Below are 25,114 nucleotides of genomic sequence, written 5' to 3'. Positions count from 1 at the left end.
CTGAATTGCACACCTGCTCTCCACCTCTTCTCCCCTCACCTCCATCCTGACACTCTTCCTGCAATCTCCCCCCACACACACACACACAGATCAAAGTCATCCTCTCTCTCATACACATACATCTCCATCACCAAAATCATCCCCCTCACACATACACACATCCCCATCACCAATCATCCTCTCTCACACACACACACATCAAAATCATCCTCTCACACACACACACACACATCAAAATCATTTTCTCTATCACACACACACACACACACATCAAAGTCATCCTCTCTCTCATACACATACATCTCCATCACCAAAATCATCCCCCTCACACATACACACATCCCCATCACCAATCATCCTCTCTCAAGCACATATACGTATCCCCATCACCAAAATCACCCTCTCTCACACACACACACATCAAAATCATCCTCTCACACACACACACACACATCAAAATCATTTTCTCTATCACACACACACACACACATCCCTCCTCAGCAAAATCATTCTCCTCACACATACACGCATCCCCCAAATCATCCCCTCTCTCTCTCTCACACACACACACCAAAATCATCCTCTCTCACTCACACACATCCCCATCACCAAACTCACCCTCACACACACACACACGCCAAAATCATTCTCTCTCTCATACACACACATTCCCTGGCACCAAAATCATTCCCCACACACATCCCCCAAAGCATCTTCTCTCTCACACACACATATTCCCATAACCAAACTCACATGCTAACACACACACACACACACACACACACACTCACACATGTACACACAACCCCTTCACCAAAATCATCCCCTCACACATACATGCATCCCCCAAATCATTCCCTCTCTCTCACACACACACACACACACATCCCCATCACCAAACTCACCCTCACACACACACACACACACACACACACGCCAAAATCATCCTCTCTCACACACACACACATCAAAATCATTTTCACTCTCTCACACACACACACATCCCTCCTCACCAAAATCATTCTCCTCACACATACACGCATCCCCCAAATCATCCCCTCTCTCTCTCTCACACACACACACACAGACACACACACACACCAAAATCATCCTCTATCACACACACACACACACACATCCCCATCACCAAACTCACCCTCACACACAAACACACACACACACGGCAAAATCATTTTCTCTCTCACACACATACACACATCCCTCCTCAGCAAAATCATTCTCCTCACACATACACGCATCCCCCAAATCATCCCCTCTCTCTCTCTCTCACACACACACACACACACACCAAAATCATCCTCTATCACACACACATCCCCATCACCAAACTCACCCTCACACACACACACACACGCCAAAATCATTCTCTCTCTCATACACACACATTCCCTGGCACCAAAATCATTCCCCACACACATCCCCCAAAGCATCTTCTCTCTCACACACACACATTCCCATAACCAAACTCACATGCTAACACACACACACACACACTCACACATGTACACACAACCCCTTCACCAAAATCATCCCCTCACACATACACGTATTCTTCAAATCATTCCCTCTCTTACACACACACACACCAAAATCATTCTCCTCACACATATACGCATCCCCAAATCATCCCCCCTCTCTCTCTCTCACACACACACAGACACCCAAGTCACAAATACGTGGCAAGTACCCAAACATTAAATATATCCCATGCTGCTAATGCCGGCGACGAGCATTGGCTATTCCCTATTGCTTAATACCGGTTTATTTATTTATTTATTTATTTATTTATCTATTTCGGATTTTTATATACCGACATTCTCAATACAATTATCGAATCAGGTCGGTTTACATATAACAAAACTTTCGCAACAAAGGCATTACATTGAACAGCGTTTTCTTAACATATAATGTATAACATATGGCATATAACATATAACATATATATATAAATAATAAGAATTAAATATTACATAGATAATAATAATAATAACTCGTCAACAGGACGTGGGTAAATGTTCGGCATGTTAAAAGCGAGAATAAATATCTAGAAAAATTGAAGGGGTGGACTAAATTGTGATATGAGGGTACATAGTCTGTGCTGATGTGCAAAAAATGCGAAATATGCATGAGTTGAGGAATACTGATGAATCAGAGTAGAAGTCTTAAACAGGTGTGTATTTCAGATCTGCCGTGGTTGGGTCTTGAGGGGGGTGAGGGTGATCTAGGATCTATTGAAGGTGATCTAGGGACTTCTCCTCCAGGAATTTATCCAAATATTTTTTTAAACCCAGATAATCTAACTGCATCCCCACCACCACGATTTCCACACACACACCAGAATCATCCTCCCTCTCACATACATACACACACACACACACACACACACACACCTGTCGCCCAAATCATCCCTTGAACCCTGTAATTTAACAGGAACGTAAGACATGCTGTGCTAAATCAGGTTCTTGGAAACAGGATGCTGGGCTTGGTGGACCCTCAGTCTGTCTCCTAAGGTGGCCAGTACAGATCATTAGGAGCCGCCCGGCCCATTCCAAAGAGTAGATACAAGGTCACTTGGTCCCTGAGCCTACCTGGTTAATAATCGTTTATAAAGAAAGCTCACACCTCTCGGATCACTCCACAAACGTACAGCATCACATTCCTGTCTTTCATCTATTCTCTGAGCGTCCTATTCCCTCTTGTGGGGTGAGGTAATGCAGACTAGAATTTCATCAGTGTATCCAGAAGTGCCCGGGATAAGCCCCAGTGTGAGTGTGAGTGTGAGTGAACACACAGAGCTGATTGAGTAACTCTGAGGGCAGGTTCTGGAAGCTCCTCATGTAATCCTTTGATTCTTGGGTCTCCAGGTCACGGAACGAATGCCAGGTGGAGACGATGCATTCGCTGGCAGGGGGAGGCACCACATCTTGTTTGGCTGCAGCCCGTCATCTCCTGGGCCTACAGATTCGTGAGTGCAATGCACACATCTCTTATTCTGGCTTTCAAAGGGAAGCAAAAATATGCATTTGGATTTAGATTTTGGATTTAATTAGTTACCTTTTCAAATCCAAACTCAAAGTGAGTTACAATCCAGGAGCAGTGGGTAGGTACCTTTCCCAAAGAGCTTATCTAAATATATTCCTGAGGCAATGGAGAATGAAATTGCTTACCCACAGGCCGATACAGTACAGTGAGCTCCGGTGGAGCGCACTGTTTACCCGCATTTGGACGCGCGTTTTCGACGTGCTAGCTTTACCCCTTATTCAGTAAGGGGTAATAGCGCGTCGAAAACGCGTGTCCAAACCCCCGAAACTAATAGCGCCCGCAACATGCAAATGCATGTTGATGGCCCTATTAGTCATTCCCGTACGATACAGTAAGTAAAATGTGCAGCCAAGCCGCACATTTTACTTTCAGAAATTAACGCCTGCCCAAAGGTAGACGCTAGTTTCTGCCGTCACCGGGGAAGTTGCACAGAAAAGCAGTAAAAGCTGCTTTCCTGTGCACCCTCCGACTTAATATCATGGCGATATTAAGTCGGAGGCCCCAAAAGTAAAAAAAAAAGTAAACATTAAAAAAAATATATTAAAAATCGGCCCGCGGCCCGTGGGTCAGAAGATGGATGCTCAGTTATGCCAGCGTCCATTTTCCAAACCCGTGGCTGTCAGTGGGTTTGAAAACCGATGCCAGCAAAATTGAGCATCGGTTGTCAAACCCGCTCTCAGCTGCCGCTCCTGTCAAAAAGGAGGCGCTAGGGATGCGCTAGTGTCCCTAGTGTCTCCTTTTACCGCGGGCCCTAATTTGCATAGGCCACCCTCCTGAATCGTGTGCCCAGGAAAGTGGCCTGTGCGCGTGCCGGGAGAGCGGGCGCTCGCCAGCTCTCCCGCGCGTTTTACTGAATCGGCCTGATTGTGATGTCATTGAATATTGTTACAGTCTCAGAGTGTATTGTGAAGTCATTGGGTATTGTTACAGTCAGAGTGTATTGTTACAGTCTCAGTGTATTGTGATGTCATCGGGTATTGTTACAGTCTTAGAGTGCATTGTTACAGTCTCAGTGTATTGTGATGTCATCGGGTATTGTTACAGTCTTAGAGTGCATTGTTACAGTCTCAGTGTATTGTGATGTCATCGGGTATTGTTACAGTCAGTGTATTGTTACAGTCTCAGTGTATTGTGATGTCATCGGGTATTGTTACAGTCTGAGTGTATTGTTACAGTCTCAGTGTATTGTGATGTCATCGGGTATTGTTACAGTCTGAGTGTATTGTGATGTCATCGGGTATTGTTACAGTCTCAGAGTGGGTATTGTGAAAGCTGTCTTGGAACTGCTTGGTGTTAGCAGAGGGATAGGCTTTCTCTGATCTCAGGATTGATCACTTAAGAAGCTGGTCTGACTGGGTCTCTTTCTTTTGGGCTTGCGGGAACAGTTGCTGCTCTGTTTCCTGCAGTGGCTGCAGGATTGACGTTGCTCGGAAAGGAGGGCAGTAGGGTCAACTTACCCTGCCAGTACCAGCAAAGGGTGAAGGAGAAGACCCACCCGAAATGGGTTAAAAACGAGGGGACCGAAGAAATTGTGTACCTGAGGTGGTTTAATAACCTGCTCGTGAAAGGTGAGGACCGAATACTTCATGCAAGATGCAGATCCTTCAGATCACAGTTCACGTTTGGGTAAAACATTTCTCCCCAGAATCAAAAATTGTTACTTACTGTGCCCCATGTCCAAAATTAAGGTTTGCCAAAAAAAAAAAAGTGCAAATCATTTCATCTGTGCACTTTGAGAACCCTGAAACCTTTGCTCATGCAAGAAAAGAAATCCAAGGCAGGAAAGGGAGCAGAGTGTGGTGGGGACAGTTCCAGGCCCAGAGCCGAGCACATGGCCAGGATCTGGTGACGGTCGCCTTTCTCCCCTCCTCTGCCTGCACGAAATTCCTGGATTATTTCACCTCTTGCTGCTGAATAACCTTTCTTGTCTCCTTATAACCAGGATCAAAATCACCCTCCCACTTCAACGTTAACTTACGGAACGTGGATAGAGGCGACTTTTCTATGTTTGTGTATCCCCTGAAGATGTCGGACGGGGGAGAATATAAGTGCAAATCCACAGAAAGGGAATTCTCCAGTGTCCATCTGTACATCTTTCAAGGTAAGCAGGGAAAGGAACTCTGAGTTCTAATCCAGGATCTGCCTCTTGCTTCCAGGGGAGTAGCTTCAAAAGGGTTTGATTTTGTGCAGATCCTGACAGGACTGAACCTTGCTCCTAAACCAGGATGTGATCTCGACCTCAGATTCACTGCTTTTGCTCACCTCAGTACTGAGATCATTAGATTACAGGAAACCTCTCAAGCTGCGCTCTGAACAGCTGAGACTAGTTCTGTATCTTCCTGCCACATTTTCTTGGCCTCTCATTACAGCATGTAGTACTTGAGGATCTCCTCTCTCTCTATACCTTCCACAGAATAGTTGCCTGGTACTTACACCTCTGTCAGCAGTGCCATTCTTGTGTTTTTCTCCTGTACCTCAATGTCTGTTTTCCAGCCTCACACTGAGCTTCTGAATGAGTGGAATTGTAATGTCCCAGGTGATCCCAGCAGCTTCATTCTCTCCACTTTTCCCAGGGCTGGAATCCCAGGGTTTTTCTGGTACGGCAATGTTGTAGCCTTTACACAGTTTCCAGAGCATGCACCGGGCCACCTTGTTGTGCCTTCTGACAAGAGTGATGAGACTCTAAGCAGATTGTAATAAATGCCAAAGGGGACCAGGTGCCTTTAAGTAAAGTGCAGAAAGATTCCAAATTATCTCTGTCAAGTGATGAGCAGGTTATTAATACAAACAAGAAACATACTTAGAAATGTCTGTATACAAAGGCTAGAAGTCTAAATGCTAGAAGTCTACAAATGCTAGAAGTCTAACCATATAGAATTACCATATAGAATAACCATATAGAATTACCAAGATAATTATTCTGTTACAATACACCATGTCATTATAAGCAAGTTATAAGTTAAATGTTCCGAGTTAAATTAATTCTACCATGTTTCAATGTACTATGTCATAATATGGCTTGCCTTATGACATCATGTTTTATGTAAACCGATGTGATATGCCAAATCGAATGTCGGTATAGAAAAGCAAATAAATATATAGGGCTGTTCAGCAAATATATAGGGCTGTTCAGCAAATAAATATAAAGGGCTGTTCAGCTTGGAGAAGAGACGGCTGAGGGGGGATATCATAGAGGTCTTTAAGATCATGAGAGGTCTTGAATGAGTAGATGTGACTCGGTTATTTACACTTTCGAATAATAGAAGGACTAGGGGGCATTCCATGAAGTTAGCAAGTAGCACATTTAAGACTAATCGGAGAAAATTCTTTTTCACTCAACGCACAATAAATCTCTGGAATTTGTTGCCAGAGGATGTGGTTAGTGCAGTTAGTGTAGCTGGGTTCAAAAAAGGTTTGGATAAGTTCTTGGAAGAGAAGTCCATTAACTGCTATTAATCAAGTTTACTTAGGGAATAGTCACTGCTATTAATTGCATCAGTAGCATAGGATCTTCTAGGTGTTTGGGTAATTGCCAGGTTCTTGTGGCCTGGTTTGGCCTCTGTTGGAAACAGGATGCTGGGCTTGATGGACCCTTGGTCTGACCCAGCATGGCAATTTCTTATGTTCTTATGTTCTTATGTTCTTAAATAATAAATAATAATAAGATGAGAATTAGTGCATAGCACTGAATGAAGAGGTAGATATAACTGGCATCTCAGAGACCTGGTGGCAGGAGGATAACCATTGAAACACTGTGATACCAGGGTACAAATTATATCGAACTGATAGGATGATTTAAATTGGTGGGGGATGGCACTACGGTATATATTAAAGAGAGCATTGAGTCAAACAGGAGAAAAGTTCTGCAGGAAACAAAATGCAATTTTTAATCTTTATGGATAGAAATTCCAGGTGGAAAAGGGAATAACATAGTAATGGGGGTGTACTACCCTCCACCTGGCCAGAATGAACTAACAGACAATTAAATGCTAAAAGAAATGAGGGAAGCTAACAAAATCAGCAACATAGTAATAATGGGTGATTTCAATTACCCCAGTATTGCCTGGATGAATGTTACATCAGGGCATGCTAGAGAGGAAAAGTCCCTAGATGTAATAAATGACTGCTTCATGGAACACAGGATTTGATGCAAGAGGTAACAGTGTTGGAGCACAAGTGTGCACCCCTTGCACGCGCTGACCCCGGATTTTATAACATGCGCGAGGCAGTGAGCGCATGTTTTAAAATCGGATGTACATTTGTGCGCGCCGGGGGAGTCACTTTATCTCCCTGTGCCTCAGCTCTAATCCCCAGCTCTGTCACTGACTCTCTGTGTGTGACCCTGGGGGAGTCATTTTATCTCCCTGTGCCTCAGCTCTAATCCCCAGCTCTGTCACTGACTCTCTGTGTGTGACCCTGGGGGAGTCACTTTATCTCCCTGTGCCTCAGCTCTAATCCCCGGCTCTGTCACTGACTCTGTGTGTGTGACCTCAGGGGAGTCACTTTATCTCCCTGTGCCTCAGCTCTAATCCCCAGCTCTGTCACTGACTCTCTGTGTGTGACCTCAGGGGAGTCACTTTATCTCCCTGTGCCTCAGCTCTAATCCCCGGCTCTGTCACTGACTCTCTGTGTGTGACATTGGGGGAGTCACTTTATCTCCCTGTGCCTCGGCTCTAATCCCCGGCTCTGTCACTGATCTGTGTGTCACCTCGGGGGAGTCATTGTATCTCCTATGGTCAGAGTTCTAATCCCCAGCTGCAATAATTTCATTGCTACTCTTCTTTCATTTTCTCTGAATCTACTTTGCATTTGTTTGTCGCACTCTTGCTGCCAGGCCATGTCGATTTCTGGAATGCCCTTTGCTATGCATCATCTTCCTGGGCCATGTGGTAACAGCATTTCATTTCCTTGGGGGGGGGGATCTGTGTGTTTTTCCAGTGAACTCCAGTCCTCAGAATCCTGTCCTCCTCTCCGAGAATCTGACCCTCACACTGCAAGCCTCCTCCTTGAATTGGTCAAACCTGAATGTGACCTGGAAGGACCCCAGGAACAAGAGCTTCAGTAAAGGGGACAAGAGCATCCTGATAGAGAAGCTGAGGCCAGAGCACCAGGGGGTGTGGACGTGCTGGATCCACCATGCAGAGAGCAAGCAGGTCCTGGAGATACAACACACTGTGGAGACAGCAGGTAGCGTCCCCTCTTTCCTCCATCAGCAGAGCCAGCCTTCCCCTGGCAGTGCCAGTAATGTCCCCCTCACACTGCTGCCAGGGTAAGGGGATGAGGCACTGCTGCTGCTGCTGTTATAAACCCCTTTCCTACACCTCTGGCTTAATGATGCATCACTCAGGAGCATGCAACAAAAATAAAAGTATATTCCTAGTCTCACCCCGCAACACCCCAAGAACATGCACGGTAAGGCAACGAGGTGCAAGCTTGCATGATCCTGCATGTAGTGCAACACGGAAGAACTGTACACCCGTGGCAGAAGCAAAGAGCAGAAGCGTTAGGATTCACTGCTCAGGGGTTCACCCTCGAGGATGCGTCAACTGCAGCGCAGCACTAAGGGCTCACACACCCGCCACCGTTCACAAGGACGCCAAGCCCATCCGGCTGGAAAGTGGATGAGCGGTGACTGTGAGCCAGGGGAGTGTGGGGCCCAGGGTGAACTGGCCAGGATGTCTCAGCTCTAATCCCCGGCTCTGTCCCTGACTCTCTGTGTGAGACCCAGGGGAGTGTGGGGCCCAGGGTGAACTGGCCAGGATGTCTCAGCTCTAATCCCCGGCTCTGTCCCTGACTCTCTGTGTGAGACCCAGGGGAGTGTGGGGCCCAGGGTGAACTGGCCAGGATGTCTCAGCTCTAATCCCCGGCTCTGTCCCTGACTCTCTGTGTGAGACCCAGGGGAGTGTGGGGTCCAGGTGAACTGGCCAGAGAGTTCCCAGTGACGGGGGAGCACTGAGGGGATAGTGGGGAGGTCTGGGAAGTGTTGGCAGAGCAGTTGCAGTAATTTGCACCTCCTTTCCCCCACTCGGGACGTGGACGGAGGGAAGCTGTGCCTCTCACTCTCTGATTCCAGCAGAGCTCAGGGGATGGTGGCATCAGCTCTGGGCTCCCTCAGAGGGCAAGTTTCTTTATTTAGATTGTCTACAGACTGACGGTGTATAAAACAATAAATAAATAAAATAGATCTGGGCGCCCTGGCTCAACCACTCCCTCCCTGAAAGGTCGTCCCTGATACAGGACAAAGCTTTACTCCTTCCAGCTCCGGCTCCGCTCTTCATGTTGCTCCTTTTCTTCTTCCCTGTGGATGGCTCGCACGTAGGTCTCTCCGGCAGTGATCGGGGGCCTGAGAGGCTCTTCTCCAAGGTGAATGAGACAGTGAAGATTCCCTGTGAGCTCTCCTATAACACCAGAAGGCAGAGCGAGCCTGGGAGTCTCCGGCTGCTGGCTGCTGCGATGTATAAGTCTGAGAGCCGGGAAACCTTGGGACGGCACCTGAAGGACCTCTACATCAGCAAAGATGGAGGCTGCCCGAGTGGAGAATGTGCAGCTAATCCAGCCCACGGCCCCACCATTGACCTCTCAGTCAACCTGCGCAACGTTCAACTCTCCGATGCCGGCTGGTACACGTGTCTGGTGAACCTCAGCCGTCGGGCTATCCAGAAGCATCTCCAGCTGCTCATAGTAAGAGGTAAGAAGGATCCTGAAGGCCCGGGCTCTCTACAATGCTCCTCCTGGGATCAGCAAGAAGCAACCTCCCAGCCCACCCAGTAGGACAAAGCATTCTGAGGCTGGTGGGGCTGTTGAGGGGGGGGGTGGTGAGGGTGGAAATGCAATTGGTGGTACAGAATTAAAAGTACTAACTTACTCCCACCTCTCTCCTTAGTGTCTGCCAGTCCCCAGGGTCCCATCAGCATATACAGCGAGGTGCTCCTCACATGTGAAGTCTCTGACCACCTCCCTGGAGCCGTGATAAGATGGACACATGTCAACGGGTCCAATGCAAACTCCAAGGAGGGCCAAAGCAGCAGACAACTGAGCCTAAAACTGAACACGAATGCTAGTCACTTTGGACTGTGGAAGTGCAGCATCTGGCTGGATGGCAGTGAACAATTCAGCATTGATCACAGACTCAGTATGTGGGACCTCTTTACTCATTTCTCTTGGAATCTGTGCTCCTTTAATGTATAGGGATCCTCCATTGTTAGCATCCCCCGCGGGATTGAGTGTCCACTTTCTGGTCACCTCCTGCAGCTCGAGCCGGCCTTCTCCGCTGCAATCCATTCCAACTTCAGCTGCATGACTTCTTCTCCTCCTCCGTCACGCTACGACCATGCAACCCCCCTCCTCCTCCTTCTCAACTCCCCACCTGCTTCTGCCTGCAGCTCAAGCTTTCCACACTCACCTGTGAGTGCCCTAACTCCCGACACCTCACTTTCTACCTGCCTGCCCCGTGTGCCTGGACCAGTCTTCCTGAGTGCTGCCTCTCAAAAACACCTTCTCCAGGCTGCTTTTAAATCTTTATTTACATATTTAATCAATCACAAACCTTACATACGGTGATCTAAGCGAGGTACAATAAAAACAAAAAAATTACAAAACACAATCAAATTAAATATCTAGTACGAAATTCCAATAATAAAAGGCAAAATCTGATCTCACAGCACTAACTTACAATCTAAAACTCTAAAAATATCAAATCTTACATAAAACCATAAAATTCAAAAGCATAATAAAACATAAAAAAGGAATTAAAAAGAAACACAAAAAGATAAGACAACATAAAAAGAGATCAATTTAACAGGAGGGAAAAGCTTTTGTAAATAAAAAACATCTTTAAAGCCTTCCTGAACTTAAAATAATCCTTTCCTAGATGTAAATCTGAGGAAAAGAAGTGCAAAGCATTGCGCAAGGTTTCCTGGCAGTTTCTAGTCTGATTTCTTTAGGAGATGGTAGGAGTAGCAGTTCCTGTTGAGAAGAGAGCAATGAGCGAGCAGACGATGAGGAACAATTAGAGGTGAAAGATCCAACGCAGGGATTTACATTTTGAATTGAATGCTCAGGGGCATTGGGAGCCACAGGAAGGAAGTGACTTGCTGATATTTTTTCTTTCCCCAGATAAGTTTAGCGGCAGTGTTGTGAACAGTTTGTAATCTTTTTCATGAAACAGGGGATTGCAATAGTCCAGTCGTGATGATGCACTAAAGCAGAGCTTTCCAAACTTTTCATGTTGGGGACACACTTTTTAGACAAACATAATTTCACGACACGGTAATTCAGTCTACTAGTAAACCAGAGGTTAAAGGTTAAACGAACGAAACATATTTCGACAATTTATGTATGTTTCCTTAAATATATACATAAATAAAATGTTTCACGACACAACCTATCTCATAAAAACCTTTCATTTATATTAAAAATATATATTCCAAGATTCATGTTATTGTTATAATTTATGAGAAACAATAATAAAACAAATTGTCTGTCCCCCACACACTCATCTCTCTCCTCCCCCCAGCACATGTCTGGCCCCCACACACTCATATCTCTCCCCCTCAAGCACATGTCTGTCCCCCACACACTCATCTCTCTCCTCCCCCCAGCACATGTCTGGCCCCCACACACTCATATCTCTCCCCCTCAAGCACATGTCTGACCCCCCAGCACGTTTGCCCCCCACTCACTCATCTCTCTCCCCCCAGCACATGTCTGGCCCCCACACACTCATATCTCTCCCCCTCAAGCACATGTCTGTCCCCCCACACACTCATCTCTCTCCTCCCCCCAGCACATGTCTGGCCCCCACACACTCATATCTCTCCCCCTCAAGCACATGTCTGACCCCCCCAGCACGTTTGCCCCCCACTCACTCATCTCTCTCCCCCCTCAAGCACATGTCTGTCCCCCCCAGCACGTTTGCCCCCCACTCACTCATCTCTCTCCCCCCAGCACATGTCTGGCCCCCACACTCATGTACCTCGTCTTTTTGATTGTTGCCAGTTAAGTGCTTCACTCCCTTCCATGACCACCAGACACTGCTGCTTGTAGTCAGTACTCCTCATGGCCAGGCCTCATCGGCAGCAGCAGCAGCCAATGCAAGGATGGCTGGGCTCGTTCCACCCACCAAGCCCCCCAAAAAAACACGATTGACAGCAAAAATCACCCAATAATAAGCAACTCATAAACTGGAAAAAAAAAAAAAGTGAATCTCTAGAAAAAAAAAAGCCCAAACTCGCATCAGAGTTGACCGGGCTTGCGCGACACACCTGCACACTGCAGGCGACACACTAAGGTGTCCCGACACACAGTTTGGAAAGCTCTGCACTAAAGTCTTGAGATCAGGAGACTCAAGAAACGGTTCAGACGACAAATGAATTGCAAAAAGAAATATGAACTTTGTAAAAATGTGAAATGTGATGTGTGAAAAGCAGAGCTGAATCAATAGGAGCACTTAAGGTAGCCATGACGTTTTTAATTTGAATTGGTTTGCCAGCCATAATAGTAAGAGGGAGCTGAGTGATATCCTGTCTTCTGGAGAAGCAGATTGCCTTAGATTTATCCGGATAAGCTTTAAGTTTAGAGGATTTAGCCAGTTGTTCCCTTCTGTCAAAGAGTCATTGATTGTAGTAAGAGAAAAAGATGAGTTGTGATCGTAATAAGCCAAGATTTGTATGAAAATAACTAGAAAATCCCATAGTCTGGATCAAGCTGGCTAAGGGTACAAGAAGGGTATTAAAACGAGCAGGAGAGAGAACCACAGCTGGGGAAACGAGTGGCCACGGAACCCAGTTCAAGCAGCTTAAGGATTGAGCTTCAATGCCAATATCAAATATTTGTTTATTTATCAAGTTTTCCTATACCGTCTTTAAGACGAGCCATCACAACGTTTACAAATTGTAAAATACATAGGATAAAACATGCAATATTAGTAAACAGTAGGCATTTAAACTAATAACAGCAATAAACGATCAATATCAAAGGCGGATGTCACAGCTAGAGAAAGCTCTTTTATCTACAGAGAAGCTGATTCTGTGGATCAGAGCAGTCTCCTAAACTGATTGCTTGGGATGTGAAGCAGAAGGGAGGGAAAGTTGCCTTTTCTGTAAGCTCAGGGCGATAATTCTCAGAGAGATCAGGATGCAAATTCTACTTTTTCACAATGGGCCTAAAAGTTGCACTTTTCAGTTCTTGAGGTAAATTTCCCAGTCTGCCAGAAAAGGTAGCAAAGCAAGGGGGCCATTTTTTAAAGCTAGCGCACTGGAAAAGGGGCGGAGTCGGGGTGGACACCGGGAAGACTGCGTGGACGGTGAAAAGCTGAGGAACCTTTTCGCTGCCCATTTTGCGCCCAATAGCACCAGCTTTTATGATGGCAGAGGTGCAATCGCCGCCGGCTTTCGCAGGCCCGCCCCCCTGCACCGCACGATTCACGCCACCGCCGCATTGTTTTAGAAAATATAGGCCCAAGTGCAGGATTTCTAATCATCTTAAGCGGATGGAATGGGACCATTCATGTGCTTAGTGATTGTGTTGTGAGAGGAACTGCGGGAAGAGCCTGAAGCAAACCCTGCCCTCCTGTCAGATAACTTTCCTAGCACAAGCAGCAAGTGCAATCTCATCTGCAAGATGTTCACTACCAGCTGCAAGCTCTGATCCTCTCTGCAAGGAAAGGTTTCTATTTATCTCTGCAGATAAGATCTCGTACAAGCCTTTAACTGAAACCCATCCTCTGGCAATTTAGTCTTTCGCCCCTTTCTAACCTCTGCTTAGCCCACTTACAGCCTTATTGCTTTAACAAATTCCCAAAGTCTCTTGTCCTGAATGCTGATCTTGCTTAGCAGGTAAGCTCTAGGTAGCAGGGACCAGCTCTTGGGCGCCTTTGCACAGTGGCATGCACGTCTGCCAGTGCTAGAGGCGTGAGGGTTGTATTTATTTTATCTGTTTCCATGACCAGAGGGATGAGATAGGGGTCCTCAGTCTCATCAATTCTTTTTTCTGCAGCACAGGCACCGGACGCTGTGGACCTGTGGTTCTGGGCTGCCGTTGGAGCTGGGAGCTTCGCCTTCCTCATCCTCATCATCTGTACAGTGATCTGCATAGCGAGTGCACGCCGGAGGGTTAGTCAGGACTCCCACAGCTACGAAATACTTCCTGACTGTAACAGGGACGGGCTTAGGGCCCTGCGTGTCCCACCATCCCCCATAGCCTGATAGCACAGAGACGGATGGGGCTTAGGGCCCAGCGCGTCCCACCCTCCCCCATAGCCTGATAGCACAGAGACGGATGGGGCTTAGGGCTCTCACGTCCCACCCTCCCCCATATTCTGATAGCAAAGAGATGGATGGGGCTTAGGGCTCTCACGTCCCACCCTCCCCCATATTCTGATAGCACAGAGATGGATGGGGCTTAGGGCTCTCACGTCCCACCCTCCCCCATATTCTGATAGCACAAAGACGGATGGGGCTTAGGGCTCTCATGTCCCACCCTCCCCCATATTCTGATAGCACAGAGACGGATGGGGCTTAGGGCTCTCACATCCCACCCTCCCCCATAGCCTGATAGCACAGAGACGGATGGGGCTTAGGGCTCTCACATCCCACCCTCCCCCATAGCCTGATAGCACAGAGACGGATGGGGCTTAGGGTCCTGCGTGTCCCACCCTCCCCCATAGCCTGATAGCACAGAGATGGATGGGGCTTAGAGCTCTCATGTCCCACCCTCCCCCATAGCCTGATAGCACAGAGACGGATGGGGCTTAGGGCCCTGCGCGTCCCACCCTCCCCCATAGCCTGATAGCACAGAGACGGATGGGGCTTAGGGTCCTGCGTGTCCCACCCTCCCCCATAGTCTGATAGCACAGAGACGGATGGGGCTTAGGGCTCTCACGTCCCACCCTCCCCCATAGCCTGATAGCACAGAGATGGATGGGGCTTAGGGCTCTCACATCCCACCCTCCCCCATAGCCTGATAGCACAGAGATGGATGGGGCTTAGGGCTCTCACGTCCCACCCTCCCCCATAGCCTGACAGCATAGAGACGGATGGGGCTTAGGGCTCTCACGTCCCACCCTCCCCCATATTCTGATAGCACAGAGACGGATGGGGCTTAGGGCTCTCACGTCCCACCCTCCCCCAAAGCCTGATAGCACAGAGACGGATGGGGCTTAGGGCTCTAACGTCCCACCCTCCCCCATATTCTGATAGCACAGAGACGGATGGGGCTTAGGGTCCTGCGTGTCCCACCCTCCCCCATAGTCTGATAGCACAGAGATGGATGGGGCTTAGGGCTCTCACGTCCCACCCTCCCCCATAGCCTGATAGCACAGAGACGGATGGGGCTTAGGGCTCTCATGTCCCACCCTCCCCCATAGCCTGATAGCACAGAGATGGATGGGGCTTAGGGCTCTCACGTCCCACCCTCCCCCATATTCTGATAGCACAGAGACTGATGGGGCTTAGGGCTCTCACGTCCCACCCTCCCCCATAGCCTGATAGCACAGAGACGGATGGGGCTTAGGGCTCTCACGTCCCACCCTCCCCCATATTCTGATAGCACAGAGATGGATGGGGCTTAGGGCTCTCATGTCCCACCCTCCCCCATATTCTGATAGCACAGAGACGGATGGGGCTTAGGGCCCTGCGTGTCCCACGCTCCCCCATAGCCTGATAGCACAGAGACGGATGGGGCTTAGGGCTCTCACGTCCCACCCTCCCCCATATTCTGATAGCACAGAGATGGATTATTCCTAAGGTCACCTCCCAATGCTTTGCTTGTAGCGTCGGGCGCGGAGGATGAGGATGGCTCGGATGAGGAAACTCGTGCATGAGCAGAAAACCTGTCAGTGCAAGGGGTAAGCACCACATGCACGAGGGAAGCTCCCCAGGCTGGAGGGGGCATTGTTTGCCTCTCAAGACATCCTGCTTATACCAAAGCTCCTGTAACTCCGGGCTGGGACGCTGGGTCACAGGGCGTGACCCCTAAAACCGGGCTGGGATGCTGGGTAAGGGGGGGTCCCCTAACACCGGGCTGGGACGCTGGGTCACAGGGCGTGACCCCTAAAACAGGGCTGGGATGCTGGGTCGGGGGGGGGGGGGGAGCGTCCCCTAACACCATGCTGGGATGCTGGGTCGGGGGGGGGGGGAGCGACCCCTAACACCGGGCTGGGATGCTGGGTCAGAGGGCATGACCCCTAACACCGGGCTGGGATGCTGGGTCAGGGGGGGGGCGTGACCCCTAACACCGGGCTGGGACGCTGGATCAGAGGGGGGGCGTCCCCTAACACCGGGCTGGGACGCTGGGTCAGAGGGGGGGGCGTGACCCCTAACACCGGGCTGGGACGCTGGGTCAGGGGGGGGGGAGCGTCCCCTAACACCGGGCTTGGACGCTGGGTCTCAGGGGGGGGGGGAGCGTCCCCTAACACCGGGCTGGGACGCTGTGTCAGAGGGGGGCGTCCCCTAACACCGGGCTGGGATACTGGGTCAGAGGGGGGCGTCCCCTAACACCGGGCTGGGACGCTGGGTCAGGGGGGGGGCGTGACCCCTAACACCGGGCTGGGACGCTGGGTCAGAGGGCGGGGGCGTGACCCCTAACACCAGGCTGGGACGCTGGGTCAGGGGGGGGGAGCGTCCCCTAACACCAGGCTTGGACGCTGGGTCAGGGGGGGGGAGCGTCCCCTAACACCGGGCTTGGACGCTGGGTCTCAGGGGGGGGGGGAGCGTCCCCTAACAGCGGGCTGGGACGCTATGTCAGAGGGGGGCGTCCCCTAACAGCGGGCTGGGATACTGGGTCAGAGGGCGTGACCCCTAACACCGGGCTGGGACACTGGGTCAGAGGGGGGTGGGGAGGGTCCCCTAACACCGGGCTGGGACGCTGGGTCAGTGCTGTCAGAGGGAACATTGCCCCTACTGCGTCAGTCACTCATCTTCCAGCCCTGTTCCTTGGAGGTGTCCTAATCCCATCCAGCCTGACCTTGCTTGGTTCCTGAGGTAATCTGGCTGTGATGTTCATGGGGGGTTGGGTGCAGAACAAGGTTCTCCGAGGCCATAAACCTATCTTGTTTGTGTCTTTTAGCCGGACCCTCCCAGCACATTACCAGGCCTGAGCCACACAAGGATCTTCCCCAAACGTTTGTGGTCTCAGCTGAAGGCGTGGGCATGAGAGAGAGAGAGATGCTCCCGCTGTCTAATGTTACTGCATCTGGAGCACATCCCAGGCTTCGCACTCCATTCTCCCTCTGCAGGAACCCAATGTGCAAAAGGGGAGGTCCTCATAGCCTCAGGCCATGAACTAAGCACAGCACAGCTGTAAATAGTCTTCGGGTCACTGCCTCTCAGAGTTTGCTTTCATTTTTGCTTTGTTTAATAAAGTAGAGTTTGGTTCAGTTTGGCATCTCGTAGTGCCTGTCCGATCTGTTCCATTATCAGGGCTCCTAGAATCGCGTTAAAGCCCTATGTTCGAGAGAGCTGTCAGTGTTGCTACACGGTGCTGGACTGTGATTTTCTACAGCTTTTTTTATGGGCAGTGATTTCAGTTTAATGTTGTCACAGGCAGCTGTGGTTGTCCCAGAATAAAACCGGCAGCCTTTCTCCTGTCCACTGAAAAGAGATTTTAAGTCAAATATTTACACAAGGATACATCTAATATCGAATCTGAGTGGCTTAAATAAATCAAAATAGAGCAAAGAGCCAGGGCTGACTTAGCAGCCATCCTGTGACAGGGCAGTGGCAGCAGCACCCCCTTGAGACCAGACTGGAGACTGCAGGGAAGTGGCATGGGGAGTGCAGTAATACAACACAGCTCCAGGGATGAACACCTCTTTCCTCTGAGCCTTCTCAGAAAGGATCAAGGTAGCAGGCAGGGGTTTTGCTGTGTCAGTTGGTAGGTATGTAGCATGGTGTTTTTGCTGGTGTCACTCAGTAAGTAGAAGGCAGGGCGTTAACTGGCATCAGTCACTAAGAAGGTGGCAGGGTACAATCTGGCAGTAGGTAGAGGACAGAGTGTGATCTGGCGTAGATCAGTAGGTAAGGTGTTAGCTGGCATTAATTGTTAGGAAGGAAGCAGGGTGTTAGCTGATGTCAGTCAGTAGGTAGGGCAATAGCTGTTAGTTTATGGAAATGTGGAAGGGCATTAGCATGCATCAGTCCATGTAGGTGGGAAGCAGGATGTATGCTGATGCAGTGGGTAGATATATGAAAGGGTGTTGGCTGGCATCAATTGATATGTATGTGAGAGGGTGTTGGCTAGTGATGGTATGTGAGAGATTGTTGGTTTGCATCAGTCAGCAGATATCTGAGAGTGTTATCTAGTGACATGGATTTGAGAGAGTGTTGGCTGACGTTAGTTGGGAGGTATGTGAGGGGGTGTTGGCTGGCATCAATCAGGAGGTAGGTGTTAGATGGTAACAGTTGGGAGGTATGTGAGAGTGTGTTGGTGTAAGTAGGTATTGGCTGGAGTCAGTCAGTAGGTATGTGAGAGGGTGTTGGCTGGCATCATTTGGGAGATAGGTGAGAGGGTGTTGGCTGGCATCATTTGGGAGATAGGTGAGAGGGTGTTGGCTGCTATCAGTCTGGAGGTAGGTGTGAGGATGTTGGCTGGTGTCATTTGGGAGGTAGGTGTGAGGGTGTTGGCTGCTATCAGTCTGGAGGTAGGTGTGAGGATGTTGGCTGGTGTCAGTTGGGAGGTAAGTGTGAGAGTGTTGACTGCTGTCAGTTGGGGGGAAGATGTGAGGGTGTTGGCTGGCGTCAGTCGGGAGGTAGGTTGGAGGGTGTTGGCTGGTGTCAATCAGTAGGTTGGAGGGTGTTGGCTGGCGTCAGTTGGGAGGTAGTTGGGAGGGTGTTGGCTGTTGTCAGTCGGGAGGGAAGGTGTGAGGGTGTTGGCTGCAGTCAGTCGGGAGGGAAGGTGTGAGGGTGTTGGCTGCAGTCAGTCGGGGGAGGGAAGGTGTGAGGGTATTGGCTGCTGTCAGTCGGGAGACAGGTTAGAGGGTGTTGGCTGCTGTCAGTCAGGAGGTAGGAGAGAGGGTGTTGGCTGGCATCAGTTGGGGGGGTAGGTGTTATGGTGTTGGCTGGCATCAGTTGAGAGGTAGGTGTGAGGGTGTTTGATGGCGTCAGTCGGGAGGTAAGTGTGAGAGTGTTGACTGCTGTCAGTTGGGGGGAAGATGTGAGGGTGTTGGCTGGCGTCAGTCGGGAGGTAGGTTGGAGGGTGTTGGCTGGTGTCAATCAGTAGGTTGGAGGGTGTTGGCTGGCGTCAGTTGGGAGGTAGTTGAGAGGTAGTTGAGAGGGTGTTGGCTGCTGTCAGTCGGGAGGCAGGTTAGAGGGTGTTGGCTGCTGTCAGTCAGGAGGTAGGAGAGAGGGTGTTGGCTGGCATCAGTTGGGGGGTAGGTGTGAGGGTGTTGGCTGCTATCAGTTGGAAGGTAGGTGTTAGGGTGTTGGCTGGCATCAGTCAGGAGGTAGGTGAGAGGGTGTTGGCTGCTATCAGTTGGGGGGGTAGGTGTGAGGGTGTTGGCTGGCTTCAGTCAAGAGCTAGGTGTGAGGGTGTTGGCTGCTATCAGTCGGGAGGTAGGTGAGAGGGTGTTGGCTGCTATCAGTTGGGGGGGGTAGGTGTGAGGGTGTTGGCTGGTGTCAGTCGGGAGGTAGGTGTGAGGGTGTTGACTGGCTTCAGTCAAGAGCTAGGTGTGAGGGTGTTGGCTGCTATCAGTCGGGAGGTAGGTTAGAGAGTGTTGGCTGCTGTCAGTCGGGAGGAAGGTGTGAAGGTGTTGGCTGGCGTCAGTCAGGACGTAAGTGTGAAGGTGTTGGCTGCTGTCAGTCGGGAGGTAGGTGAGAGGGTGTTGGCTGGTGTCAGTCAGGAGATAGGAGAGAGGGTGTTGGCTGGCGTCAGTTGGGGGGTTAGGTGTAATGGTGTTGGCTGGTATCAGTTGAGAGGTAGGTATGAGGGTGTTGGCTGGTGTCAGTTGGGAGGTAGGTGAGAGGGTGTTGGCTGCTGTCAGTAGGGAGGTTGGTTAGAGGGTATTGGCTGCTGTCAGTTGGGGGGGTAGGTGTGAGGGTGTTGGCTGCTGTCAGTCAGGAGGTAGGTGTGAGGGTGTTGGATGGCATCAGTTGGGGGGGAGGTGTGAGGGTGTTGGCTGGTGTCAGTCAGGTAGGTGTGAAGGTGTTGGCTGCTGTCAGTCGGGAGGTAGATGTGAGGGTGTTGGCTGCTGTCAGTTGGAGTAGGTGTGAGGGTGCTGGCTGCTATCAATCAGGAGGTAGGTTAGAGAGTGTTGGCTGCTGTCAGTCGGGAGGAAGGTGTGAGGGTGTTGGCTGCTGTCAGCTGGAGTAGGTGTGAGGGTGTTGGCTGCTATCAGTCGGGAGGTAGGTGTGAGGGTGTTGGCTGCTATCAGTCGGGAGGTAGATGTGAGGGTGTTGGCTGCTATCAGTCGAGAGGTAGGTGTGAGGGTGTTGGCTGCTATCAGTTAGGAGGTAGATGTGAGGGTGTTGGCTGCTGTCAGTCGGGAGGTAGGTGTGAGGGTGTTGGCTGCTGTCAGTAGGGAGGTAGGTTAGAGGGTGTTAGCTGCTGTCAGTTGGGAGGGTAGGTGTTATGGTGTTGGCTGGCGTCAGTCAGGAGGTAGGTGTGAGGGTGTTGGATGACATCAGTTGGGGGGGAAGTGTGAGGGTGCTGGTTGGTGTCAGTCAGGTAGCTGTGAAGGTGTTGGCTGCTGTCAGTTGGGGGGTAGGTGTGAGGGTGTTGGCTGCTATCAATCGGGAGGTAGGTGTGAGGGTGTTGGCTGCTGTTAGTCGGGAGGTAGATGTGTGGGTGTTGGCTGCTATCAATCGGGAGGTAGGTTAGAGAGTGTTGGCTGCTGTCAGTCGGGAGGAAGGTGTGAGGGTGTTGGCTGCTGTCAGTTGGGGTAGGTGTGAGGGTGTTGGCTGCTATCATCTGGGAGGTAGGTGTGAGGGTGTTGGCTGCTGTCAGTTGGGGTAGGTGTGAGGGTGTTGGCTGCTATCAGTCGGGAGGTAGGTGTGAGGGTGTTGGCTGCTGTCAGTCGGGGGGTAGGTGTGAGGGTGTTGGCTGCTCTCAGTCGGGAGGTAGGTGTGAGAGTGTTGGCTGCTCTCAGTCGGGAGGTAGGTGTGAGAGTGTTGGCTGCTGTCAGTTGGGGGGGTAGGTGTGAGGGTGTTGGCTGCTATCAGTTAGGAGGTAGGTGTGAGGGTGTTGGATGGCATCAGTTGGGGGAAGGTGTGAGGGTGTTGGCTGCTGTCAGTCGGGAGGAAGGTGTGAGGGTGTTGGTTGCTATAAGTCGGGAGGTAGGTGTGAGGGTGTTGGCTGCTATCAGTCGGGAGGTAGGTGTGAGGGTGTTGGCTGCTATCAGGAGGTATGTGAAAAAGTGTTGGCTGGTGACAGTGGGTAGCTTTAGGGCAGAGTGTTAGCTGAAGGCAGACATCTTTTTCTCTTATACTGCAGCAATGCTCCTGAGGGTGAATTACACCCCTACTTCTGCTTTGATCATTGGCAAAGGTCCCATGGGTAAAAACCATTTAAGGAGTTTGTATGGGCATTCATATGTGTAAACGCACCCACAAACATGCACATGCATGCCTGCACACCTTTCCTATCAGTCCCAGGTGAATAAAAGCATGAACTGAAATAGAACAAAAAGGGTTTGCTAAATCCCCCAATAATTTAATTCTGCTCTGGAGGGGAGAGGATTCTCTCCTGCACATTAGTGTGTCTATGAAATATGCTACCTCCCCTTCTGACTCCTGTCTCTCCCTCCCATCACTCCCTCCAGGGGTGATTGCATGGGGAGGAGACTGATCTCATCCCCTCTGCCCCCTTCCTCTCCCCTGCTTCCTCCTCTGGGCTAGGAGAGGGAGAGGCAGGAGGAGAGACCGCGAGACAGCACGGGAGAGGGGGAGAGGCGTAGGAGCAGTGCGCAGAGAGAGAGAGAGATGCTCTGGTCTCCATGGCAGCTGTAACCAGGAGGTAGGTACCTCTCCCTCTCGCTCCCTTTCCTAGCATGAATCCTTCCATCTTTTCTTCCTGTCGCGCTCCATCCTTCCGTTTCTCTCTCTCTGCTTTTGTCCTCCATTGAATCCTGCTTCTCTCTGGAGGAGGTCGGGTCTCAGAATCCATCCTCTCCCACCCCTCTCAGGGTCTTTGTTTCAAGTCTGCCTGAAGGGACATAAGGAGAGGAAGAATGAGGGGAGGCAGGGAGAGAGGGCTGGGGAGGGGGCGGAGGTGAAGGATGTCCAATGAGCAAGTGGTGAGGGAGAGTGGAAAGGTGAGCAGAAGGAGGGGCAGGGTGGAGTGGAAAAGGTAGAGATTTGTATGAGGAAATGAATAGGGAAGGGCAGGTGAGGTAAGGAAGGAGATAAAGGGAGAGGTGTGGGGAAAGGATTATGTGTTAGGGTAAAGGGAATAGTGATCAGGATGGAAGCAGAGTTAGGGAAGAGGTAGGATTAAGGAGGGGGAAATGATTATAGGAAGAGATTGGAGGAGGAGAACGAGGGAGGGAAGAAGAGGTGAGTAGTGAGGATAGGGATGGAAAGGTGGAGGAATGAAGGAGGGGTGGAGATAGGAAGTTGGTGTGAGGGGAGATGGGAGGGGTGGAAGGAAGAGGGGAGATGGAGGAAGTATTGGAGGGTGAGAGAGAAGGCAAGGGAAAGTAGATGGAGTGAGAGGATAGGGTGGGGGTGAGAGAAGGGAGTGTAGTGAGGAGGAGGGGGTGGGAGTGGGGAGGGGGAGGGTGGTGAGGAGGGGTTGGGGTGGCAATGAGAGGGTGGTGAGGGGAGATAGAGGAGAGGATGGGGTGGGAGTGAGAGTGAGAGGGGAGGGGAGTGTGATGAGGGGAGATGGAGGAGGGAGATAGAAGAGGGGATGGAGTGGGAGTGAGAGGGAAGGGTGGTGGGAGATGGTGGAGGGGATGGAGTGGGAGGGAAGGGAAGGGTGGGGGAGATGGTGGAGGGGATGGAGTGGGAGGGAAGGGAAGGGTGGGGGAGATGGAGGAGGGGATGGAGTGGGAGTGAGAGGGGAGGGGAGAGGAATGAGAGAGGAAAGGGAGAGGAGGTGGTGAAGGGAATGAGAGAGGGGAGGGGAGAGAAGGGTGGTGAAGGGAAAGAGAGGGAAGGGGAGAGGAGGGTGGTGAGGGGAATGAGAGAGGGGAGGGGAGGGGCGGGTGGTGAGGGGCAATGGAGGAGGGAAGGTGGTGAGGGGAGACGGGGTGAGAGTGAGTGAGGGGAGACGGTGGTGAGGGGAGTGAGAAAGGGGAAGGTAGTGAGGAGAGATGGAGGAGGGGAAGGGGTGGGAGTGAGAGAGATGGCAGTGGTGGGGTAGAAGAGAGAGAATATATTTCTCTGGACCCCTCCCACTCCCTGTCCTGGCAGTAGGGGGCAGTATCCTTCTACTCCTCCATCTGCAGAAGGGTCTATGAGCTCTCCACACCTATCAGGACCAGTGTGACTGCTCTCTCTCCCCGTCCCTCCCCCAGCACTCTCTCTGCTCCCCATCAATCTCCTGCTATGTCTCTTTCTCTGCCTATCCCATTCTGTTGAGACAGACAGGGTGCGAGAGGTCACTCATGTGATGTCCTTTACATACAATGCGCCACTCACTCTGGTCATTTCTCTTCTGCAGGGAGGTGATGTCTCATCACTGACAATTCTCCACAGGGACAGACGTGACTTCTAGCACCCAGAATCTGCGCACTCCCTCCCTGCTCCCTGTCTGAGTCAGTTCATCCCACCTTCCAGAGAGAAGAGAGACTGCAGAGGATCTCCCTGAGGCAGCCCCCAGCTAAATCTCCTATGCTTCTCAGATCCTGTCTTCTCCCACCTTCAGGTGCAGTCTCCTCAGACACCTTCCCCATCCTCTCTCTAGCCACAGTCTCCCTCTGCACTTCCCTTATCCTGCTCCTTAGCTGCAGTCTCTTCTGATTCTTGCCCCAGCGTGGGCTCCCTTTACACCTCCCCATCCTGCTCCCTAGCTGCAGTCTCTCTTTCTACATCTCCCCTGCTCTGCTTTCCTCAGCCTCACCTTTCCCCAGCCACAGTCTCCCTCTGCACTTCCCTTATCCTGCTCCCTAGCTGCAGTCTCTCTTTCTACATCTCCTCTGCCCTGCTTTCCTCAGCCTCACCTTTCCCCAGCCGCAGTCTCCCTCTGCACTTCCCTTATCCTGCTCCCTAGCTGCAGTCTCTCTTTCTACATCTCCTCTGCTCTGCTTTCCTCAGCCTTACCTTTCCCCAGCCGCAGTCTCCCTCTGCACTTCCCTTATCCTGCTCCCTAGCTGCAGTCTCTCATTCTACATCTCCTCTGCCCTGCTTTCCTCAGCCTCACCTTTCCCCAGCCGCAGTCTCTCTCTGCACTTCCCTTATCCTACTCCCTAGCTGCAGTCTCTCTTTCTACATCTCCTCTGCCCTGCTTTCCTCAGCCTCACCTTTCCCCAGCCGCAGTCTCCCTCTGCACTTCCCTTATCCTGCTCCCTAGCTGCAGTCTCTCTTTCTACATCTCCTCTGCCCTGCTCTTCCTCAGCCTCACCTTTCCCCAGCCGCAGTCTCCCTCTGCACTTCCCTTATCCTGCTCCCTAGCTGCAGTCTCTCTTTCTACATCTCCTCTGCCCTGCTTTCCTCAGCCTCACCTTTCCCCAGCCGCAGTCTCCCTCTGCACTTCCCTTATCCTGCTCCCTAGCTGCAGTCTCTCTTTCTACATCTCCTCTGCCCTGCTTTCCTCAGCCTCACCTTTCCCCAGCCGCAGTCTCCCTCTGCACCTCCCCATCCTGACCCCCAGTTTCAGTCTCTTCTGACCGCTCCCTCACCCTGGCCCCAGCTGCTGTTCCCTTCCTCCGACCTGTCCCCCCCACTCTCCCTGGTGTCCAGCCTGGAAGTCACCAGAGGGGAGGTGGGCATGGAGTCTGTGTTTTCCCTGGGATGATGCTGCCACCCACAGGACCCCAGACCCTTCCCAGTGGCTGCAGCAAGGGGCTACAGAAGCCCAGGTCGGGCCAGTGCCGGGAGCTGCCCCAGTGCCCCCGCTTGCTCTGCTGATCTGTGCGGTGGTGGCCCACCACCCCCTCTCCTTGCCCCCCCTGTGTAAA

The 25,114-nt window shown here is 51.0% G+C and overlaps 1 protein-coding gene across 1 annotated transcript in view; it reads left to right on the top strand.

Annotated features, from left to right (window-relative positions):
• Positions 1 to 17,582, top strand: part of LOC115078834 (T-cell surface glycoprotein CD4-like) — a 30,598-nt gene extending 13,016 nt beyond the window's left edge. The window contains exons 2-10 of the mRNA XM_029581870.1: positions 2,886 to 2,986; positions 4,449 to 4,631; positions 5,006 to 5,164; positions 8,002 to 8,250; positions 9,383 to 9,751; positions 9,947 to 10,195; positions 14,059 to 14,174; positions 15,834 to 15,907; positions 17,128 to 17,582. Coding sequence (XP_029437730.1) covers positions 2,914 to 2,986; positions 4,449 to 4,631; positions 5,006 to 5,164; positions 8,002 to 8,250; positions 9,383 to 9,751; positions 9,947 to 10,195; positions 14,059 to 14,174; positions 15,834 to 15,907; positions 17,128 to 17,158 — 1,503 coding nt within the window. The 5' untranslated portion in view covers positions 2,886 to 2,913 and the 3' untranslated portion in view covers positions 17,159 to 17,582. The remainder of the gene's footprint in view (positions 1 to 2,885; positions 2,987 to 4,448; positions 4,632 to 5,005; positions 5,165 to 8,001; positions 8,251 to 9,382; positions 9,752 to 9,946; positions 10,196 to 14,058; positions 14,175 to 15,833; positions 15,908 to 17,127) is intronic.
• The last annotated feature ends 7,532 nt before the right edge of the window (positions 17,583 to 25,114 follow it).

Source organism: Rhinatrema bivittatum, chromosome 16 (assembly GCF_901001135.1).
Source record: "Rhinatrema bivittatum chromosome 16, aRhiBiv1.1, whole genome shotgun sequence".
Taxonomy (NCBI): Eukaryota; Metazoa; Chordata; class Amphibia; order Gymnophiona; family Rhinatrematidae; genus Rhinatrema; species Rhinatrema bivittatum.
This window is presented reverse-complemented; position numbering and strand designations above follow the sequence as displayed.